The sequence below is a fragment of the Ornithorhynchus anatinus genome, chromosome 2 (genome assembly GCF_004115215.2).
Source record: "Ornithorhynchus anatinus isolate Pmale09 chromosome 2, mOrnAna1.pri.v4, whole genome shotgun sequence".
In the NCBI taxonomy this organism is placed as follows: Eukaryota; Metazoa; Chordata; class Mammalia; order Monotremata; family Ornithorhynchidae; genus Ornithorhynchus; species Ornithorhynchus anatinus.
This window is the reverse complement of record NC_041729.1, coordinates 64,505,563-64,522,431: the sequence shown is the minus strand read 5'-3', so window position 1 is coordinate 64,522,431 and position 16,869 is coordinate 64,505,563. Positions and strand designations below refer to the sequence as shown.

The 16,869-nt window shown below is 43.5% G+C and overlaps 1 protein-coding gene across 1 annotated transcript in view; it reads left to right on the top strand.

The window, feature by feature from the left end:
• IGF2R (insulin like growth factor 2 receptor) overlaps nucleotides 1–16,869 on the top strand; it is a 158,733-nt gene that overhangs the window by 40,344 nt on the left and 101,520 nt on the right. Inside the window, 4 exon segments of the mRNA NM_001127613.1 lie at nucleotides 5,242–5,366; nucleotides 9,581–9,679; nucleotides 14,466–14,598; nucleotides 15,531–15,651. Of these exon segments, the coding sequence (NP_001121085.1) occupies nucleotides 5,242–5,366; nucleotides 9,581–9,679; nucleotides 14,466–14,598; nucleotides 15,531–15,651 (478 nt within the window).

Here is a 16,869-nt window from a genome sequence, read left to right as displayed (position 1 = left end):
AAATCCTCAATTTTTGGACAGGGAACTTTGCTAATTCTGGTGTATTGTACTCTCCCAAGCACTTAGTACAGTGCTCTGAACATAGTAAGTGATCAGTACCTACCAGCGATTGATCAGTGTGCTGGGAATCTTTGTCAGGTGAGCCCAATTTGGTTCTGATCCATTGGCAGTTGTGTGCACTGTCTCATTTCTCACTTCTCACAGAGAAGCAGCGTGGCTCAGTGGAAAGAGTCTGGGCTTCCGAGTCAGAGGTCATGGGTTCGACTCCGGCTCTGCCACTTGTCAGCTGTGTGACTGTGGGCAAGTCACTTCACTTCTCTGTGCCTCAGTTACCTCATCTGTAAAATGGGGATTAACTGTGAGGCTCACGTGGGACAGCCTCATTACCCTGTATCTACCCCAGCGCTTAGCACAGTGCTCTGCACATAGTAAGCGCTTAACCAATACCAACATTATTATTATTATTTATTTTTTAATGGTATTTATGCGCTTATTATGTTGCAGGCCCGGTACTAAGTGCTGGGGTAGATCCAAGTTAATCAGGTTGGACACAGTCCATGTCCAACAGATGAAGGAACTGAGGCACAAAAAAGAGAAGTGACTAGCCCAAGGTCACGCAGCAGACAAGTGGCGAAACTGGGACTAGAACCCAGGTCCTTCTGACTTCCAGGCCCGAACTCTATCCCCTAGGTCAGGCCGCTTGAGCCTCTCATTCCAACTCTTCATTTTCTTCCACCTTTGAAAAGTTTGCAGTTTGAATTTGAAAAGTTGTGGATTCATCATACGTTTACGTTCTTAAAATTAAAAAAAAAGTGTAAGTGAACCACAGAGCCCTAACTGTACCGATGCGCTTATAGCCAGTTAATATGAGATTAGACTTCTTCCAGAGAGGATCCTTTCCCCTTTCCTGACCTTTGGAAAAGATCCAGAAAAGCTGGCACAGCATGAGACCGAATGAGAGAAGAGGTTGAAATTAGCTCTCTCCGACTCCGAGGAGGGGGTTCCATGGTATGTCATACCGGGTAAGGAAATGGAAACCAACTATTTCCTGTTATTCCACGGTCAGGCTGATATAGCGTTGCTCAGTGGAAAGAGCACGGACTTGGGAGTCAGAGGTCATGGGTTCTAATTCCGGCTCCGCCACATGTCAGCTGTGTGACGTTGGACAACTCACTTAACTTCTCTGTGCCTCAGTTACCTCCATCTGTAAAATGGGGATTAAGACTGTGAGCCCCATGTGGGTCAATCTGATTACCTTGTATCCCCCTGGCGCTTAGAACAGTGCTTGTCCCATAGTAAGCGCTTAACAAATGCCATCATCATCATATGTAGGAAGGTGGGATGAACTAGTCTCTTCCAAATCTACATTGGAACCAAATTTTTATATATCTTTGGTTTGCTAAGTCTAAGATAAGTGTCTTTTGTACTTGGTAAGTAATACTTCCAAGCCTTTTCCATAGCAGATGTTTTAAGTACAAAACACTGGTTAGAGTATTTACCCATTTAAATTATTTGTAATACATTTTTTTCATAAATGAACAGGTCACGTGCAGAGGAATATTCTAGGATTTGATTCTAGAATTGACTTTTCAGCTGTCACCGGCTCCTCTGGCTCTTCGATTGAAGCACTGTGGACCGGGAATGTGTCTACCAACTCTGTATTGTACTTTCGCTAGCACTTAATACAGTGCCCTGTACACAGTCAACACTCAGTAAATACACTTGATAGAATGAGTGAAGTCATTTTTTTTTTAATGTCAGTCTATATTTGCAAGATCTTAATGGAATTTCTGAGCATCATTAAGAGAAAGGTCATTTTTCACATATTTACAGTCCTCAATACCCATTTTGGTCTGCATTTACCAGGATGAAGATGTTTCGTTATCTTAATGGGATCAGTGTCAGAGCTTTGACAAGATTAGCTCTCAATTTCCTAGGCCCATTGTATTTATTAAAATCCAACCTTTCAGTTGGAGCTTTTGTTTTGATCACAGAAATGTTGGCTCTGTTTTAGATAAATTGAGGATTACCTTGAGTGGATCTTTGGTTATCATTCAAATCTGTCCTTTTGAGGTGGGGGAGAAATCAAGGAAGACTTGATTTTTACTCAGTTTTATTCTCGTGGTTGAGTTGTCAGAGTAAAATGGCATTGTCAATTAGACCTGTACTGTAGATCAAACCGTAGTTCAAAAATAAAAGGTTGAAGAAATTTGAACGGAGGTGTAAATATTTTTTACAGTCTTTTTTAAAAAATGATATTTATTAAGCGCTTTCTAAGTGCCGATCACTGTACTCAGTGCTGGGGTAGATGCAAGCTAATCAGGTTGGACACAGTCCATGTCCCACATGGGACTTGTATTATTAATCCCCAATTTACAGGTGAGATAACTGGGCACAGAGAAGTTAAATGACTCACCGAAGGTCACGCAGCAGAGAAGTGGCAGACTTTGAAGCTCTTGCATTCCCCGGCTCATTTTGTCATCACAAAATCTCCTTGAGGTAGGGAGAGTCAGTTATTATTAAACTGATTCTGCAGATGAGAAAATGAATCAATCAGTGGTATTTATTGAGCACTTACTGGACAGAGTACTGTTCTATGCACTTGGGCGCATACAATAAAACAGAGTTTTATAATCACATTTCCTGTCCACTAGGAGCTCACAGTCTAAAGGGGGAAAGGAAATTGAGGGACATTCAGAATTCCAGTGGTAGTATTGGAATTAGGTCCCAGGTCTCCCAATTCCCAGGATCACTGGGTATTTCCTCTCTGTGTCTAGTGAAATGATTCTTTAGTGAACTCTTCGTCTTTTTGCCCATGTGGGGTTTTTCGGTTAGCTTCCTTTGCCGTGTGGCTAGTATCTTGGGACTATGGCTAGTGTGTTTAATTGATCAGTGGTATTTATTGAACGGTTACTGCATGCAGAGACTGTACTAAGCAGCTGGGAGAGTAGAATACAGGAGAAATACCGGCACATTTCTACCCTGCCCACGAGGAACTTACAGTCTAGAGAATCGAATTGGTGGTATTCAAGCGCTTACTGTGTGCAGAGCATGCACTAAGCGGTGTGATAAGGCCCTTACTTTGTGCAGAGCACTGTACTAAGTGGTCGGGACAGTACAATGAGAAGCAGCGTGGCTTAGTGGAAAGAGCCCGGGCTTGGGAGCCAGACGTCATGGTTTCGAATCCCGGCTCTGCCACTCGTCAGCTGTGTGACTGTGGGCAAGTCACGTAACTTCTCTGGGCCTCACTTCCCTCATCTGCAAAATGGGGATGAAGACTGCGAGCCTCAAGTGGGACAACCTGATTATCCTGTATCTACCCCAGAGCTTAGAACAGTGCTCTGCACATAGTAAGCGCTTAACAAATACCAACATTATTATTACAGTGCAATAGAGTTGGTTGAACTGTGCCCTGCCCACTTTACCTATTCAGAAGGCTGACAAGTTAACAGCCGGACGGCCAAAGGGAGAGAATTTGAAATTAAATTAGCATGAACAGAAAAGACCTTCCAGATGCCAGAAGCTAGTATAAAAGGGAAGACCAAAGCCTAATGATTGTGAAAACATTGGATGGATTTCCATTCCGGTATATTTCCCTCCACACCTTACTCAGTCAATAATTATTATTGAGTGCTTACTGTATGCCGAGCACTGTACTAAGTACTTAAGAGAGTATAAAGTGGCAGTGTTGGTAAACACATCCCCTCCCCCTAGGGAGCTTGTTTGCTTCGCCTTGTGGAATGTAATCTTTATGTCCCTATCTTGGAAGGTTGATGTTGGATAGGCTTCGCCAACCCCCTTTCAATTCCCATCTCTGTATCTAGGAGAAAAGGGGGTTAGATTCAAGAATAATGTTTGTGGAGAGGTGCTTGTATGGAGGGAACGGGGAAGATCCCGAGGGGGTCCTTCTTGTCAAGTGGTAAAGCTCAAGGACCCTGCTGCCCTCACAGCCCTCACGGACTGCTTTTGTAACTAGTGGAAAGGCTAAAATGTTCTAACGGAAGGGTCCAATTCTACAGTGCAGCTTGATGGAGCTCCTTATTATGGGGAAAACATCATCCAGCTTTCGTTTGGATGGAGCAGTGGTTGAGCATGGGCCTGGAAGTCAAAAGGTCATGGCTTCTAATTCCGGGCCTGCCACTTGTCTCCTGTGTGACCTTGGGTAAGTCACTTCCCTTCTCTGAACCTCAGTTACCTCATCTTTAAAAAGGGGGATTAAGACTGTGAGCCCCACGTGGGACAGGGAATGTCTAACCCCCTTAGCTTGTATCTACCCCAGCACTTGGTACGGTGCCTGTCAAATAGTAAGCACTTAACAAATGCCATAATTATTGTCACTGTTATTGTTTCACTCTGCTTTGGATAGTCTAGGTATGGGGGTATTCTGGAGAATTCAGATTTTTTTCCCCTTTTGAAATTTGGTAACATTTGTCACATGATGGATCTAAAGCAGAGCACTTTCAAAATTCAGTGGCTTGGACCAAAAAAACATACTTCAGGTAGTATTAAGTAGAACACTGAACCCATTTCTCCCAGAGCTGAGCTATTCCTTTAATATTTATACACTTTGTTCTTTTTTTTTAAAATGGTATTTGTTAAGAGCTTACTATGTACTGTACTATATTAAGCACTGGGTTAGATACAAGATAATCAGGTTGGACACAGTCCATGCCCCACATGGGGCTCACTCTCTTCATCCCCATTTGACAGATGAGGTAACGGATACAGAGAAATTAAGAGGCTTGTTTCCTGTGTGACCCTGGGCAAGTGGTGGAGCTGTGATGAGAACCCAGGACTTCTGACTCCCAGGTCCATGATCTTTCCACTAGGCCCTCCTGCTTCCCTACGGCTTTTCCCCCAGAAACGTCTGGTTAGTGGAATTTTCCAGATGGGAACTCCGGGTGGACGTTTTTACTGCCCTTAAATAAGGTGTTGTAATAGAAATATCTAAGCTTTTCTTATCTGAACAGAGATACAGGGTCTCTCCTCCCTTCCCCCATCTTGGACTGTGAGCCCCAGGTGGGACAGGAGCTGTATCTGATCTGATTTTCATATACCTACTCCAGCGCCTAGCCCAGCGTTTGCCACCAAGTAAGCAGTTAGCCAATATCCCCATCATTCGCAATAACATTTTCACTAGCTTGCGTAACTCAGACGTAGAGCTTGACTTCCAATAGATGTGAAAAATGTGCTCAGAAAGTCATGTGTGCCTTTTCCCTTTTTATTCTCTCTTTCCAACAGGTGACTCATCTTTGAAGAGTAGATCTAAATACCTCCTGGAATTCAACACAACGGTTCCCTGTGTCCAGCAAGGGGCTTCACATCCAGTGATGAGTAGCATCAGCTTCTCGTGTGGAAAAACACTGGTTAGTCAACACTAGTGACTCTTTTTCCTTGTTTTTCATCGTCATCATCCGTGGTATCTACTGCGTTCTACCGTGTGCAGAGCACTGTACTAAGTAGCACTTGGGAGAGAACAATACAACAGTTGGTAGACGCATTGCCTGTCCACAGTGAGCTTGCAGTCTAGCTGTTTGGTGCTTCATCCCCCTGCAAAGAAAGTCCCTAAAACCACATTTTTGTGCAAACCCCAAAATACAGATATAACAGATGACTGGAATTTGAGGTGATGGGTGTATTAGGGGTTCATAACAGTACTGTTGTGCTGTAAAGACTGACTTTATATTTTTAGTGCTCTCTTCTCTGTCTAGCAATCAGTGGAATTTATTGAGTGCTTCTGTGTGCAGAGCATGTAGTAAGCATTTGGGAGAATACAATACAGCAGAGTTAATAATAATAACTATGGTACTTGTTAAGCGCTTACTATGTGCTGAGCACTGTTCTCAGCGCTGGGGTAGATAGAGTGGGGCTCACATTTTTTAATCCCTCTTTTTGCAGATGAGTAACTGAGGCACAGAGAAGTTAAGTGACTTGCCCAAGGTCACACAGCAGACAAGTGGTGAAGCTGGGATTGGAACCCACAACCTCTGACTCCCAAGCCTGTACTCTTTCCACTAAGCCACACTGCTTCTCTGTTGGTAGAGTTGGTAGACACATCCCCTGCCCACAAGGACCTTACAGGCTACAGCTTTAAGCTCTGAATAATTACAATTGTGTTGAAGCAGTGCCTTTAAAACACGCACTCACTCACTCACACACTCACTCACTCACACACTCACTCATTCCTTCCCGCCTCCCCCCCAAACAAGGGATGCTATTATTGGGTCCAATCTGTCTCTTCTTTAGGTGGATTCTTGAAAGAGTTTTTTTCAGACCCAATCAGTGAATGATATTTATAGAGCTCTTATTGTGTGCATAGCACTATACTAAGCGCTTGATGTAGAGTACAGTATTTCAGGGTCCAGAGTTCATTAGTGCTCGTGGGTAAAATTAAAGAGGGGAGGACTAGGTTGAATATGTGGGAACCAGCTCCTGAAACTTGGGGCTCATGCTCTTGCAATAAGCTTTCCCTTCCCTTTCTCCCCTCTCCCGGCTAGAGAAATTTAGAGGGTCCCAAAGCTTGCAGATAGATGGACAGAGAGCGACTTAAGCTATCTTACCAGTTGTCTTGCAGTTAGCCCGGTGAGATCAGAGAAATTGAGACTTAACAAGTACTGTCATTATTATATTATTATTATTGTTGTACTTGTTAAGCACTTACTATGTGCCTAGCGTTATTTTAAGCACCTGGGTAGATACAAGTTAACCAGGCTGAACACAGTCTCTGTCCCACATTGGGCTCCCACTCTTAATCCCCATTTTTACAGATGAGGTAACTGAGGCCCAGAGAAGTGAAGTGAATTCCCCAAGGTCACACAGCAGACCAGTGGTGGAGCCGGCATTAGAACCCATGACCTTCTCACTCCCAGGCCCGTGCTCTATGCATGATACCATGCTGCTTCTCCCTAAGCATGGAGTCAGCACTAATGTATTTCCAGTGGATATTTAAAGTTATTTTTACATGTTGTCAGTTAGTTGTATTCCTTATACAGAGCACTGTACTAAGTGTTTGGGAAAATACTTTATAATAGACACATTCCCTGCCCACAAAGAGCTTACAGTCTAGAGGGGGAGGCAGACATTAATATAAATAAATGTTTATCTTAGTAAATATTAAAACATCTCTTTCTGTGCTATGAATAATTTGCCCTATTTACATGTATATAAAATTTATATACAAATGCATGTAAATTTTTTTAGGAATAAGGCAGGTTACCTAGAACTGAGGAAGAGAGGGAGACAAGAGGGGGTGACTTTATATGTAAAATAACTTAAAGTCCTTTTCCCTTCTGGACTTTTCCATGTATTTTGTATTTTTTAAATGTAATTGGGAATGTCCAGGAGGGGAAGGGAGGTTTTGGAGCCATTGTCATATATGACTGAGAGAGACTAACCTTTGTGCTATTATTATTATTATTATTATTGTTGTTGTATTTGTTAAGCACTTACTCTGTGCCAAGTACTGTTCTAAATGCTGGGGTAGATACAAGGTAATCAGGTTGTAATAATAATAATAATAATAATAATAATGTTGGTACTTGTTAAGCGCTTACTATGTGCCGAGCACTGTTCTAAGCGCTGGGGTAGACACAGGGGAATCAGGATGTCCCACGTGGGCTCACAGTCTTACAGATGAGGTAACTGCGGCACAGAGAAGTTAAGTGACTCGCCCACAGTCACACAGCTGACAAGTGGCAGAGCTGGGATTTGAACTCATGACCTCTGACTCCAAAGCCCGTGCTCTTTCCACTGAGCCACGCTGCTTCTCTAATAATAATAATAATGATGTTGGTATTTGTTAAGCGCTTACTATGTGCAGAGCACTCTTCTAAACTCTAGGGTAGATACAGAGTAATCGGGTTGTCCCATGTGAGGCTCACAGTCTTAATCCCCATTCTACAGATGAGGCAGCTGAGGCACAGAGAAGTGAAGTGACTTGCCCACAGTCACACAGCTGACAAGCGGCAGAGCAGGGATTCGAACCTATAACCTCTGACTCCCAAGCCCGGGCTCTTTCCACTGAGCCATGCTGCTTCTCACTCGTCCCACTCGAGGCTCACCGTTTCAGTCCCCATTTTCCAGATGAGGTAACTGAGGCACAGAGAAGCTAAGCGGCTTTCCCAAGGTCTCACAGCACACAAGTGGCGGCGCCAGGATTAGAACCCATGTCATCTGACTCCCAAGCCCATGATCTTTCCACATGTGTAAAGAGAACCCAATTCTATAAGGAGCCTAGAACAAGGAGCCTTTTCTTTACACAGATTTGCACTGGCCGGCCTTGTCGCTGATGCAACAGTGGAATTGAGCAAGGCAGCGCTCTATGCAACAGTAATGCGGCTTTGCATTTGTAAAGCAGACAACTTGGTTTCTGCACTAAGCAGTCAATAGTATTTACTGAGCGCTTAGTATGTGCAGAGAACTCTACAGATTTAGCGGGCACATGTCCTGCCCATAACCAGCTCGCTTAACTGACCTGTTTCCCTCATTGACCGGATGAGAATCTCTCACTAAGCTCCCCAGACATTCTTCGTATCAATTCAGATGTAATTATCCATTGAACGCCGGCTTTAGCCTAAACTCCAGCCGCTGCGCTCTTGAAAATTCAGTGCACCTTTGTATGGGGGTGTCAAACATTTGATTCTCCACCCCAGAACTTTGCGTTGAAACAGATCCTCAAATCTAGTGTGTCAAACAGTGTGAAAATTGCACAAACTTTGAAACAGTGTGAAAATTGCACAAACTTTGAACTTCAGTGCATGGCTGTCACTAGCAGAGAGCTCTTTTAGAATGCAGTCCAGCTGGCATTTTAATTTTAGCTGGGAGCCAGATTGAAGACATTTCAGATTAGATGCCTGCAGAATTTAACGACGGAAGAATGAAGTGTGGAGGTGTACATATGGTCACATCTGTTGGGCCTGATCCATTCATTCAGTCGTATTTATTGAGCGCTTACTGTGTGAAAAACACTGTACTAAGTGCTTGGGAGAGTACAAAAGAACAACAGACACATTCCTGGCCCACAGTGAGCTCACAGTCAAGAGGATCCCTTAGTAGCACAGTAGTAGCAAATATAGTGAACCGTAGTGGTACCTAGTGTTTAGCAATCTAAAATTAGGTAGGAAATTCTCTCTCTTTCTCGGAAGGGATGCTAACCAAACCTGAAGCATGCTTAAAGGATGAACTTTTGGAAAAATGGGCCTCTTTTGTGAAATCTAAGAAGTAGTTCTTGATTAGCTTGGACAGTGTATTGCTGGGAAATAAAAAAATCTGAAATTTTGAGAGGAAAGACTTTTTGTTAACTAGGTAACCTCATCTGGAACTGCCAGGGGTACTTCTGCCATTGACCTAAAGACATGATTTGAAACCAAATCAGGCGACTCTTCAGCGATTTAAAATTTGGGCTTTTTGGGGCATTCAAATAACTTATGAATTCTAGGCTGAGGTATATGGGGTGGTATTCTGAAGGTGTTTTTTCCTTCTGGAGCATCATTCCTTTTATGTATCGCATTTCATTCTCTGGTATCTTGGAATTTTAAAAATGAAATACTGATGTGTACTCTTTTATGACCTTTCAAAATAGGGGACTCCTGAATTTGTAACATCAACAGACTGCGGGCATTACTTTGAATGGAGGACTTCAGCGGTCTGCAAAAAAGACCTATCCAAAGCTAAAAAGGAGGTAAATAGGTTTTAAATTGCCTGCATTTTTGAAATTCTGTAGCAGCTTTCTTGGTTTGAAGTATTCATTTTTAGTTAGCAGTTACGGCTGATACATATGTTGATGTCCAAACCCAAGCTAATAGTGCTTGCCAGTTTAATTGCCTTTTAAGATTTTTTTGGGGGTACTGCTCTTCTCAGATGGCAATTTTAAATGGCCTGTAATCTATCGGTAAATAGTATTGAGCATTTACTGTGTGCAGAGCTGCATACTAAGCAGTAGAGTTGATAGACATGCTTCCTGCACCGAAGAAGCTAAATCTATCGTGAGGGAGACCAGAGACCTTCTTAGCGCAGGTTGGAATTTGAATTGTAATGGACCTTAACTTATGGATGGAGAAAATTAGGGCTGAGAGGGTGCTTGCTATGTGTTAAACATTGTAATATGGGCAGAGGGAGATGCAAAATCATCAGATCAGATGATCTGGTCCTCTTTGGGTTGACAGTAAAAGTAGGAGGGAGAACAGGTATTGAATCACCGTTTTACAGATGAGGACAATGAGGTACAGAGAAGCATGTTTAGAACCCTGGTCTTCTGACTCCCAGGCTACCACACTAGCTTTATTGTGAAGCAGATTAACACAATCAAAAAGAGCCCAGTGGATGCGAGACTTTATAATACCTAATGGTGTGGTCACAGCTGGCTGCAATTTAATTTTCTGTCTTAGTTTCTCCCTTGACATTCTTAGCCCAGATTAGATTAGGCTATCCTAGCTTGATAAACCACCCCATGTGGTTGGGTGTCTAAATGGTTCACATATCCTGTACTATCTTCTACTGTTGTATGGACTTTAGGATGAATTTGCCTTCTTGGAATATCAGATTAATTTTATGATCACTGTATCAGATAGCATGATGACAGATCAGTGAACCATTGTTTTTTTTAAATTCTGGGGAGAATCTTGTCACCAGTCACCAAACTATGAACAGCTAGGGCGTGTGCCTGTAAAGGTGAAATGTGTTCCACAGGCTTCACTGAAGCTATTTTGGGGTCGTATGCTATTATTCAGCACCGCCCCTCTCCCTGTCCCCTTTATGGTATTTGTTCAGCCTTTACTATGTGCCAGGCACTACACTAAGCACTGTGCTGGTGTAGGTAGAAGCTAATCAGGTTGGACACAGTCCATGTCCCACATGGGGCTCAGAGTCTTCATCCCCATTTTGCAGATGAGGAATCTGAAGTCCAGAGAAGTGAAGCTACTTGTCCAAGGTCACACATCAGACAAGTGGCGGAATCAGATTTAGAATCCAGATCTTCTCATCCCTAGGCTGGGGTTCTTTCCACTAGGTCACATTGCTTCTCCAGGTGAATGGATGATCCACAAACTAGATATCCAACCCCGGGAATGATCAAGGATAGACTCGCCTAATTATTTCTAATTTTAAAAAATGAAATCAGACTCTAGGGTGTGGGATCAGTTGCTGAGAAATGCTTGTTTATCTCCTGTTTACTAAGACCACCAGGAAGTGAGAAGGTAGTTGGTTTTCCAGAGTGGGTATTAAAGATATGGAGCCTGAAAATGAGGGAATGGGCTTAAAGGAAAGCAGGAGAGATTTAGGATGGACACAAGGAAGGACTCAAGAAAATAAAAGAGTAAAACTGGCTAGTCCGTCAGAGGGCAGGGACTGTCTCTATCTGTTACCGGTTTGTACATTCCAAGCGCTTAGTCCAGTGCACTGCACATAGTAAGCGCTCAATAAATACTATTGAATGAATGGTCAGTCAGCCAGTCATAGTTATTGAACGCTTTGTGAAGAGCACTGTATTAGGTGCTTGGGAGAGTACAGTCTTCCATTCTAACAGACACATTCCCTCTCCACAATGAGCTTGCAGTCTAGAGGGGGAGACGGGCATGAATAGAAATAAATAAATTACAGCTATGTCCATAAGTTCTGTGGGGGATGAATAAAGGGAGCAAGTCAGGGCGATGCAGAAGGGAGTGGGAGAAGAGGAAAGGAGGGCCTATTCAGGGAAGGCCTCTTAGAGGAGATGTGCCTAAGAGGCGTGGCGGAACCCCCCCTCTAGACTGTAAGCTCGTTGTGGGCAGGCAATATGTCATGTTGTTGTATTGTTCTCACCAAGCATGTAGTACAGTGCTCTGCACTAGTAAGCGCTCAATAAATACGATCGATTGGTGGATTGATTGGAGATATTAAAAGAAGGGAGAAGCCACTCTCTGCCAAAATCGTGGGGCCTGACCGGCTGACCTCATGAGGTTCTTTCCATTGCTTGTTAAAGGGTGGACTCTGTGTGATTGCAAGTGTCAGAGCCTCGGATTTTATTTTTCAACTTGGTTTTTGGCTTTTGAATGATCCTTTGGTTTATCTTACCTTTGACAGGCATAGGCATATCCCTTCTACAAGGCAGTTGAATGCAGGCTTATTGAGAATTTGGGCTAGAAGGTGCTTATCAGTCGATGGTCTTTATAGAGCCCAGATTTGTAGAGCACTAATCCTAAGCATTGGGAGAGTACAGTATAACTTTGGGAGTTGGTAGACACCATCTCTGCCCTCAAAGAACTTACAGTCTAATGCGGTGGGAGTGGAGGGCTACTGCTTCCAGTTGTGAAGCGATCAACCGTATTTATTGAGCGCATATTATAAGCACAGCCGTCCATTAAGCACGGGAGAGTACAAGCCAACAGAATTAGCAGGAACGTTCCCTTTCCATAACGAGCTTACAGTCTAGAGGGAGAGACAGATGTTAATATGAATAAATAGGTAATTTATAATATACAACGTAAAGGTGTGTAAATAAGTGCTGGGGGGTTGGGGATGGGCCTAATATCAAATGTCCAAAGGTGTATGCTGAGCAGTTATGGCCCTCTTCAGTGTCCTACGGAATGCTTGTACTTGGCCTTAAGTGAATGAATCCTTTATGTGAGGAATGAATTTTTCATTTAGATTTGGCATAATGATAGGAATGAATTTAAAGAACGGGAGCTACCTACTGATCTCCCTGTGACATTAGTAGGTCAGCAAAGCTGTGTGATCATGATGCGGTCTCTGGGGGTGGAAAAAAACAGTTCCGGAAGGAGAGGTTAGTGGGTTAGAAAATTCCCACAATTGTGGGCTCCCTTCTAAGTGTATTTCTAAAGTCAAATATGTCTTAGGTCTTAAAAATAGCATCTCATAAAAGCAAAGCTCACTCAGAAAAGCCTTGGGAACACATTGTCTCCCTTATACCGAAAGCGCATAAAGCAAAGGAGTCCTTACACCCACTTGCTTATTCTATTACTTGTTCTACTACTAATACCTCGTTACTTGTAGAGCACTCTTAGACATTTCCCAAGTGTTTCCCATCAATCTTCTCATTTCAGCCTCACAGGGTGTGTGCGCCTTAAGGAGAGGCAAGTATTATCATCCCGATTTTACAGATGAGGAAACGGAGGCCTGAGTGATCAGGTGTCTTGCCCACGGTCACTTCTCTGGCCAGAGGCACCGATCTCCTGAGTCCCAGGCCTGTGCTGTTTCCACTAGACTGTTCTACCATCCCACTGGAAGAAATCTGCTCCAGCTAACAGGAGGCAGCGAGGTTTAGTGGATAGGGCACGGGCCTGGTAGTCTGGAGATTTTGGGACTAGTCCCAGTTCTGCTGCCGCCCTGCTCTGTCACCTTGGGCAAGTCACTTGATCTCTCCAGGCCCCAGTTTCTACATCTGTAAAATGGGGATAAGGCAGAAAGGGAGCTTTGCGTGAGACAAGGGACTGTGTCCGATCTGATAACTGCGTAGCATGTATTAAAACAAGAAATAATGCCATTAAAGGATTTAGATCTTTAATGTATAGTGTAAAAACCGTGTAACACCGTTAAAGTGAGCATGGTCATATCGGTCATGGGGTAGAAATGAAAACAAATAACTTGTCTTGATAAAGTATCTTCATACTGATAGACATAACCTGACCTTCTTTAGCATCATGATCCATCACTTCTTCGGTCAATCTGTGATGTGAGAGAAACCCTTCTCTAGTTCATGCCGAGAAGTAGCATGGCCTAGTGGAAAGAGCATGGGCCTGGGAGTAAGAGGACCTGGGTTCTAATCCCATCCCTGCCACTTGGCTGTTGCGTGACCTTGGGCAGATCACTTAGCTTCACTTACCCCACCTGCAAAATGGGGATTAAGACCACTAGCCCCACGTGGGACAGGGATCGGGGCCAACCTGGTTAGTTTGTATCTATACCAGTGATTACTATTGTGTCTGGGACATATAAAATGCTTAGCAAATACTGGTTAAAAAAACAACGAAACCAAACAGGAGATTGTAGTAAAGTATTGGAAATTATATGCACAGTCCAACCCTCTGATAACTCCAAATCTTGCTGTGTTCCTCTTCTGCTTAAATGTTCCCAAACTGAGATTTATTTCTACAGTGATTTTACTGTTAGAGCTCCTTACGTAATTAATGTTCCATTTTTTTCCTTTAGCCTTAACCACAATTTTATTAAAGTTGGAGTTACTGTGCCTGTCACATAATTATTGTTCTTGCTAAGTTACTGTGCCTGCCATTTATCGTTTGGTGTCGAACTGAACCCGTGGTTTCTGTAGACTTATTTGAGTCTGTACCTCTAGTATATCCGCTTTCGACTTGCAAAATAATTTTAAAACTTCTGACCCGACAGAGTAACTCTTAGTGCAACTACACTGTTGTACTTGAAGAATCAAAATCCTCAAAATGAAGTCTCTTTAATTGGATGCATTCAGCATGGTTTTCACCTTTTGTTCAGGATTTTTTTTTCTTCCTTCTCAGGTGCCATGCTATGTGTTTGATGAAGATTTAAGGAAACATGACTTAAATCCCTTAATCAAGCTATCTGGTGGCTATTTGGTGGACGACTCAGATGCTGATATGGAGTTGATCATTAACATTTGCAGAGATATAGGTTGGGAGCCTTGGGATCGGGATTTGTGCAAGGGCAAGGGGGGCTTCCTTTGTCGTTCTCTAGAATTTCTGGCCTCAGGTTAGATACCCTTCCAGCCTGGAGAACTTCATCAGAGAGAAGTCTCCACATCACTCACTGCCTATGAGAAGCAGTGTGGGCTAGTGGGTAGAACTTGGGTCTAGGTTCTAATCCCAGCTCTGCCAGTTGTCTGCTGTCTGACCCTGGGCAAGTCACTTCACTTCTCTGGGCCTCAGTTACCTCATCTGTAGCATGGAGATTAATCAGGAGCCCATGTGGATATGGACTGTCCAATCTGATTGGCATGTATCTACCCCAGCGCTTAGTAAAGTTAGAAAGTTAGGAAAAAGAAGGCTGAAGTTAATCAATGAAGCAATTAACTAAGTCTCTAAAAACCCAGTTTTAGGTTTGCTTAGGTTTTTGAAGGCCACTTTTATGGCGGACAACTTTCAGATAAATGGACAAGGACCAATCTCTTCGGGTCTGAAAATCCTTAGGAATCAGGCATTTTCAGAGCAAAACTTTGAATAGAAACTCCCTCTCACCCCACTGTTTTAAGCAGCTCGTAGCACTGTAGCTAGAGCGTGGGCTCGGGAGTCAGAAAGGACCTAATTCTTATCCCGGCCCTGCCCCTGGCCTGCTGGGTGACTTGGGGCAGGTCACTTCTGTGCCTCATCTCTGTAAACTGGGCATTAAGACTGCAAGCCCCATGTGGGACTGTGACTGTGTCTCACCTGCTGAACTTTTATCTACTCCAGCGTTTAGTACAGTGCCTGGCCATAGTAAGCGCTGAAGAAGTACCACAATTATTATCGAAGAATTGTTGCCTCACTTGTAGATGGGGGGAGAGGTTGGTTACAGCGGATCCCAGGCCCCAGGTCTATTTTGATGTGTCCGTAAATTTCCCTCACCAGGTGGTTCAAGTGAAGAGAGACGCTCTTGTCCCCAGGGGAGTGCTGCCTGTCTGGTTAAAGAAGGTCACAGCTATGATGTCGGTAGACCGCAAGAAGGATTGAAACTTGTCGGCAAAGACAGGTTTGTGGAGTGATTGCAGCCTGCTGTTTGAAATACTAATGGCATTCTTTCTTGATTGGTTATTTGGGTTCTTCCTGGAAGGACAGAGTACATTTGCCACGTCATTAGGCTGGTACCTAGGATTTGCAGCAAGCCAAACCGTTCTAGAAATCGTTAGTTTGGCTATGACTTTTTGATATTTTTTTTTTAGCTGCTGTAAGGGGACAGATCAACTATTTATTAATAATAATGATAGTAATGGGTTTTGTTTGATAATATGTGCTGATGACTGTACTAATCATTGGGGCAGACACCTAATCAGGTTGGACACAGTCCCTCTCCCACACACAGCTCACAGTTCAAGGAGAAAGGGTCTTGAGTCCCCCTATTTTACAAATGAGAAAGCTGGGGTCAAAGAAGTGAAGTGACTTGTCCAAGGTCTCACAGCTGGCAAGTGATTCATTCAATAGTATTTATTGAGCGCTTACTATGTGCAGAACACTGTACTAAGCGCTTGGAATGAACAAGTCGGCAACAGATAGAGACAGTCCCTGCCGTTTGACGGGCTTACAGTCTAATCGGGGGAGATGGACAGACGAGAACAATGGCAATAAATGATGATGATGAAGGTATTTGTTAAGCACTTACAATGTGCAAAGCACTGTTCTAAGTACTGGGGGGATACAAGGTGATCAGATTGTCCCACGTGGGGCTCACAGTTTTCACCCCCATTTTACCGATGAGGGAACTGAGGCACTGAGCAGTGAAGTGACTTGCTCAAAGTCACACAGCTGACAGGTGGCAAAACTGGAATTAAAAGCTAGGTTCTCTGACTTGCAGGCTCGTGTTCATGCCACTGCAGTGCCTTCCTTCATAATGGAGGGCAACTGTGGTGAGGGGCCGGGGAATATGGTATATCTCCGCCATAATTTATTTCTTTATATTAATGTGTGTCTTCCTGTAGACTGTAAGCTTGTTGTGGGCAGGGAATGTTGTTTACCAACTCTGTTGCATTGTACTCTCCCAAGCGCTTATTACAGTGCTCTGCACACAGTAAACACTCAGTCAATACGATGGATTGGTTGATCGATTGTCTGCTTTTATAACCTTGAGCAAGTCACTTCACTTCTGGGCCTCATTTCCCTCATCTGTAAATGGGGATTGAGACTGTGTACCTTTTGGGAAAATGGTACTGCATTGAACCTGATTTGCTTGTATTCACCCCAGTGCTTAGTACAG